This window comes from Pristis pectinata, chromosome 25 (assembly GCF_009764475.1).
Source record: "Pristis pectinata isolate sPriPec2 chromosome 25, sPriPec2.1.pri, whole genome shotgun sequence".
Lineage (NCBI taxonomy): Eukaryota > Metazoa > Chordata > Chondrichthyes > Rhinopristiformes > Pristidae > Pristis > Pristis pectinata.
This window is the reverse complement of record NC_067429.1, coordinates 32,926,043-32,932,510: the sequence shown is the minus strand read 5'-3', so window position 1 is coordinate 32,932,510 and position 6,468 is coordinate 32,926,043. Positions and strand designations below refer to the sequence as shown.

General features: G+C 47.5%; 1 protein-coding gene across 1 annotated transcript; it reads left to right on the top strand.

Annotated features, from left to right (window-relative positions):
- The first annotated feature begins 4,813 nt into the window (after positions 1-4,813).
- Positions 4,814-6,090, top strand: LOC127582852 (probable G-protein coupled receptor 139). Its single transcript, XM_052038419.1, has 2 exons — positions 4,814-4,865; positions 5,189-6,090. The coding sequence occupies exons 1-2, from the start codon at positions 4,814-4,816 to the stop codon at positions 6,088-6,090; spliced, it is 954 nt and encodes a 317-aa protein (XP_051894379.1).
- Positions 6,091-6,468: the final 378 nt, after the last annotated feature.

The window sequence follows — 6,468 nt, the reverse complement described above, 5'->3', positions numbered from 1 at the left end:
GGAGAGAGTCTGCCAGCTAGCGAGAGAGAATCTGAAAACAAGCCAGATAAGAATGAAGACATATTTTGATAGACGTGCTCGGCCTAGGACATTCGCAGTGGGGCAAAAGGTGTTGGTATTTTTCCCTAGCCAAAATAATCCCTTGCAAGCTCGCTTTTCTGGACCCTATGTTATTGAATCTCGAGTGACTGATCTAACATATATAATCAAAACACCAGATAGACGCAAGAAAACACAACTCTGTCATGTAAACATGCTAAAACCTTATTATGAGAGGGATTCAGTTGTGGCCTTGGTGGATGGTGAAAAGGTTGTTTCTAGAATGCCTGATGTTGATGTTGAGGAAGGCCAATTTAGACCAAATATTGTTCCATCGAAACTGAAAAACCAAAATATCATGGAGAACCTTGAAACGAAGTTGGACCATTTACAAGTTTCACAAAAACAACAGATGAGAGAATTAATTTTAAAATTTAAAAATCTGTTCCCAGATGTTCCAAACAGAACATCGATAATTACCCATGATGTTGATGTTGGGGATGCAAAACCAATCAAACAACACCCATATCGAATGAATGTGGAAAAAAGTAAACTTGTTGATCAGGAAATAAAATACATGTTGGAAAATGATATTATTAGACATTCTACTTCAAATTGGAGTTCGCCCTGTGTTATTGTACCTAAACCTGATGGAACTGTTAGATTTTGCACAGATTACAGGAAAGTGAATGCTGTAACAAAGTCAGATGCTTACCCTATTCCTAGAGTGGATGATTGCATAGACAGAGTGGGAAAGGCAAAATTTCTCACAAAGATTGACCTATTAAAAGGGTACTGGTGTGTTCCATTAACAGATAGAGGAAGGGAGATTTCAGCCTTTGTAACCCCTTCTGGATTGTATGAATACAATGTTTTGCCATTTGGAATGAAAAATGCTCCGGCAACATTTCAAAGAATGATTAATTCAGTGATTCATGGGTTAAAACATACAGATGCCTACATTGACGACTTAGTGACTGGGAATGATACTTGGGAAGATCACATCTCTGCGTTAGAAAGGTTGTTTGAAAGACTTTCCAAGGCTAACCTTACAGTTAACTTGGCTAAAAGTGAATTTGGCCATGCCACTGTGACGTATCTTGGTTATGTTGTAGGTCAAGGCAAGCAAGCTCCTGTTCAGGCAAAAGTTCAAGCAATATCTGAGTTCCCTATTCCCACAGGTACGAGGACTGTTAGAAGATTTTTGGGAATGGTTGGATATTATCGAAAATTTTGTAAAAATTTTGCTGATATTGCTCTTCCCCTAACTAATCTTCTGAAGAAGGGAGTAAAGTTTGTTTGGACAGATTCTTGTCAAGAAGCATTTAAGAAGCTGAAAGCCATTTTATGCTATCATCCTGTGCTCAGAACACCTGACTTTGAAAAGCCATTTTCATTAGCAGTAGATGCCAGTGATGAAGCTGCAGGAGCTGTGTTGTTGCAGAAGGGTGACCTTGATGATATTGACCATCCTGTAGCTTACTTTTCAAAGAAATTTAATGAGCATCAAAAGAATTATTCCACCATAGAGAAAGAATTACTGTCGCTTGTTTTAGCCTTGCAACATTTCAGTGTATATGTTTGCACCGCTCAGAAACCATTGACTGTGTATACAGATCATAACCCATTGGTGTTTCTGAGCCGAGTCAAAAACAAGAACAGAAGGCTGTTAAACTGGAGTTTAATTTTGCAAGAGTTTGATCTCATGATAACTCACATTAAAGGCAAAGATAATGTGATTGCTGATTGTCTTTCCCGATGTTAAATGGGAAACATGTATCTGTACTAATCTGATAGTCTGTAGTTGTGTAGCATGATAATTATTAACATTACTAACTGTATGCGCGGTTAAAATTTTCTTGGAAAATTTTTTTTTTAGGTGGGAGGTGTTACGGACTCAGTGAAAGTCCCTTTAAGATAGAGAGTGTGTGTGTATGTGTGTGTGGGGCGTGCTTACGTCAATAGAAGATAAAGGACGTAATGACGTTGTTGAAGAAGAAGAAGAAGAAGAGAGAGAGAGAAGGGAGAGAGACACCAGCCTGCTTGTTTTCTCTATCGATGGATGAGAAACAATAACTGTGTTTGCCACTGAAATCCATGTATGGAAGTTGGAAGTAATCCGGTGGAGTTCACTTTGTTGCTGACCTGTAGAAGGAAACAGGTATTTGTGTGTGGACGACCACGGTTCGGATGCTTTTCGGGGTGAGGAAGTCACTACCGAGTAAACACTGAAGTGTCGTTTGGGTTTCATCGTGGAACATTTGGATTTCGTATGTACTCTCTCTGTTTTTCTACATCTACATCTTATCTTCAGACAACGGTGGTTGTTGAAGAAGCCCTTGCTCATGTTTCACCTTATGGCTTGCGGAACGGAACTTTAAGAACCATTCAGGAACTGGGAGTTTTGGACTTTGTCACACACACACACGAAGAGTTTAGTTTTGGGGTTAACGTTCGAGGTTTAACATTCTTGAATTCTAACATACTAACATTTTTACTTTTATTTTACGTATTATCATAAGTAGTGATTAATAAAATAGTTTTTAACACTGAATCATGCTCAGTGTGTTTCTTTTGTTGCTGGTTCATGACAAAAGAAACTCACAAGATTATGAGAGGCAGAGATAGAGTCGTCAGCCGGTATCTTTTTCCCAGGGTCGAAATGTTTAATACCAGAAGCCATGCTTTTAAAGTGAGAGGGGATAGGTTCAAAGGAGATGTGCGGCACAAGGTTTTACGCAGAAAGTGGTGGGTGCCTGGAATGTGGTGCCGGGGGTGGAGGTGGAGGCAGATACGATCGGCATATTTAAGAGGCGCTCAGTCAGGCACATGGACGTGCAGAGATTGGAGGGATGTGGACATTGTGTGGGCTGAGGTGACTTAGTTTACTTTGGCATCATGAGCAACACACCAGCTGCTGGAGGAACTCGGGCAGCATCTGCCGAGGGAAGTGGACGGTGGGCATTTTGGATCAAGACCCTTCACCTGGACGAAGGACAGAGGGAGATAGTCAGTGTGGAAAGGTGGGGGGAAGGGGTGAGCAAGAGCTGGCAGATGAGAGGTGGATCCAGGTGAGGGGGTGACAGGAAGGTGGGAGACGGGAGGGGGAATAAAGACAGAGGCTGGTAGGTGACAGGTGGAGGTGACAGAGGGCTGCAGATGATGGAATCTGGTGGAGGGGAGGTGGGGATGGACTGGAGGGAGGGAGGTGTGGAGGGAAGATGCGGATAGTCGGGGGGGGGAGATCAGTGGGACGAGTGTGTGGGTGACGGGCAGATGGAGTGGGTGGAGGAAGGGACAGAACCAGGATGATGGGGGCTGGGGTGAGAGGCGGAGCAGTTCCCTGCAGTTGGAGAATTCAGTGTTGGTGCCGTCGGGTTGTCGACTGCCCGGGTGGGATATGAGGGGCTGTTCCTAAGGTTCGTGTTCAGCCTCACCCTGGCAGTGGAGGAGGTCGAGGACGGACGGGGCGGTGTGGGAATGGGGAGGGGAATTAAGTGGCTGGCAGCTGGGAGCTGCAGACGGCCACGGCCTACGGAGCACAGGTGCGCGGCAGAGCAGTTGCCCAGTTTGTACCTTGTCTCACCGATGGAGAGGAGGTCACATCGGGAGCACCAGGCACAGCAAACAAGGGTGGATGAGGGGCAGGTTAAGGACTGCCCCACCTGGAAGTGTTGTTCAGGGCCGTGGATGGAGGTGAGGGAGGAGGTGTGGGGACAGGGTTTACACCTCCTGCAGTTACAGGGGAACGTGCCTAGGGACGGAGAGGGCTGGGTGGGGAGGGATGAGCGGACCAGGGAGTGACGGAGAGAGTGGTCCCTGTGGAATGCAGAAAGGGGTGGGGAGGGGAAGATATGGCTGCTGGTGCCGATCATGTTCGCGTCCAATATTCACTCCTGTCATGTTTATTTGTGTTGATTTTGTCCTGTGAGTTCTGTACAATTTATGTTAACTTTATGAGGTGAATGTTTGCCCTGCCTGGAACGTTCTGTGCTGCTGCTGCAAAACGCTGACATTGACACCCAGGGGATGTGCCCCCGTCACAATGAACCAGAGCTCATCACTGGTTTGGCACCATGGTCGGCAGAGACATGGTGGGCCGAAGGGCCTGCCCCTGTCCTGGACAGTTCCGTGTTCTTCCAGCTGCAGATTTGGTTGGAGTAGGACGACTAGCAAGTTGTGAGAACCTCCATGTGTCCATGTGGTCCTTCGCTCAGCCCAGGGAGCTCAGCATCTTCCCGGGGACAAGGGAAGCCTAGTGAGCGGTCCAGGAGCCAGCACACACTGGGCATACATGTCAGCACTGCAATCACTCGCCCAGCTCTCCGTCAACACCGCCAAACCCACAGGCCGGCTGAAGGGCCTGGGGACACACCACCTCCGGCATCCCCGACCTGTCGCCATCACTTCATCTGCGCCGGGCCTGTTGTACAGATACACGCCCAACGGCACTGCGGGAGTTCTGCACCACTGGGTCAACAAGGTGGGTCACCAGCTCCTTCTCAAGAAGGGTCGGGACAGGCGACGGCTGCTGACCCCAAGCTGCTTCCCGATTCATCTCGAAATCAAACCACAGGCGGAGAATAAGAAGTATTGCTCAACATCACGTTTTATAAAAATAAAGCCATTTATTCAGTCCAATAATGCCTGCAAGTCATGTGACAGATGTTTTTGTCGTTAGCCAGATCGGTTCGCTGGGGAATTTAGCTTTGTATAAATACAGGTTGTTTTTCATTGCCTCCGCATTGCAGCCGGATCCGTCCGCTCCCGAGACATGGAGGTGAAAGAAATTTACTATCCAGTCCTCGCAACGATCGGTGTCCCCGGTGAGTGGCTGTAACCTGATTCTATCGAATGCGCCGAAGTTCTCAGATCCCGTCAGGTAAACGTCCCAGATTTTCTGATCCAACAAGAAGCTGCTCGTTGCCTCATTCACGGAGCTCGCGTGTTCTCCGCAACCCGGAGACTCGACAGAGGCTCCAATATTATTTATAACTTGAACGTCAAGATGTTTCATTGTATTGGGCGTGAGCTTCCTGATGTAATGCGCCAGCACCATCCACTCTGAGCGGAAAGTTATCCGTTCAGGAGGTCACTGCACCACCTCACCAGGGAACAGGCTGATCTCACACCTCTCCCTTCCTTACAGCAAACCTGGTTGCGATCGTGATTCTCTCCCGAGGGAACTGCGGCCTCTCCAAGTGCAGCTCTGTCTACATGGTGGGAATGGCTTCGGCGGATCTCCTGGTCATGATCTTCAATGTCACCGTGTGTTATATTTTCACCACCCAGTTTCCGCTCTCATTTCTGACGCGCAACCCTGTGTGCACCTTCCTGATATACATGACTGCGGTCACTCTCGATCTGTCTGTCTGGTTCACCATCTCCTTCACGTTTGACAGATGTGTCGCCATCTGCTTTCGGAAGTTACAGACCAGGTATTGCACCAAGACAACAGCGACGGCGGTACTAACCACGCTCGCTTGTCTCATCTCCCTCAAGAACGTCCCGTTCTTTTTCGCCTTTAACTTGCAAGAAAGCGGCGCCGTGCAATGGGGCTGCAAGGCGAACGTACAGTTTTTGACCTCACCCTTTGGTTCTGCCTTCTTCAAGTTTCACACCGCCTGGGTGGCGTGGCTGCCCTTCACGTTGATCTTCCTGTTTAACGCATTAACAGTCCGGAGGATCTTAGCCGCCAGTCGATCTCGCAAAGAGCTCCGGGGTCACAGGGGCGAGAAGCAAGCAGATCCCGAGCTGGAGAACAGAAGGAAGTCCATCATTTTGCTCTTCGCCATCTCGGGCAGTTTTGTCCTCCTGTGGCTGACAGCAACCGTGAGTTTCTTAGCGACTGGTCTGACCAACACCAACAGTTACCGAGTTGACCGCGTGGACCCAGCATATGTGGCCACGGAGGTGGGAGCCATGCTGAAGTATTTGAGTTCGTGTCCAAACACATTTATTTATGCAGTGACCCAAAGAAAATTCAGAGAACAGCTGACAGGTGCAGCCAAGTATCTCTGGAACCTCATTCTGAGGCCATTCAGATCATGAACTGATGCAAATGTCAAACATCACAGTCTTTACAAAATGTTAACGATTCCTCCCGTGACCGTACATGGGAGTACGAGATTGTTGAGCGTTTGTGCCAACATTCATTCATATTGTTGCAATTATGTCCTGTTTATTTGAGAACTTACACTTACCTCACTTAATGGAGTGAATATAATGCAGTCCTGTAACGTGAGCATGTTTCACGCTGAGGGGTCGCTGGTGAATTCGTCAGGGTGGGAACAGCAGAATCTCCCGAACGCCTCAGGTTGACTGGACCTGTTCAGGTAATCGAGAAGCTTTAACGTGTCGCGGTTACAACCACAAACTTTGCAGTGGGTCATTGGGGGAACTTCTCTGGAACTCTGGTGTGAACATTAC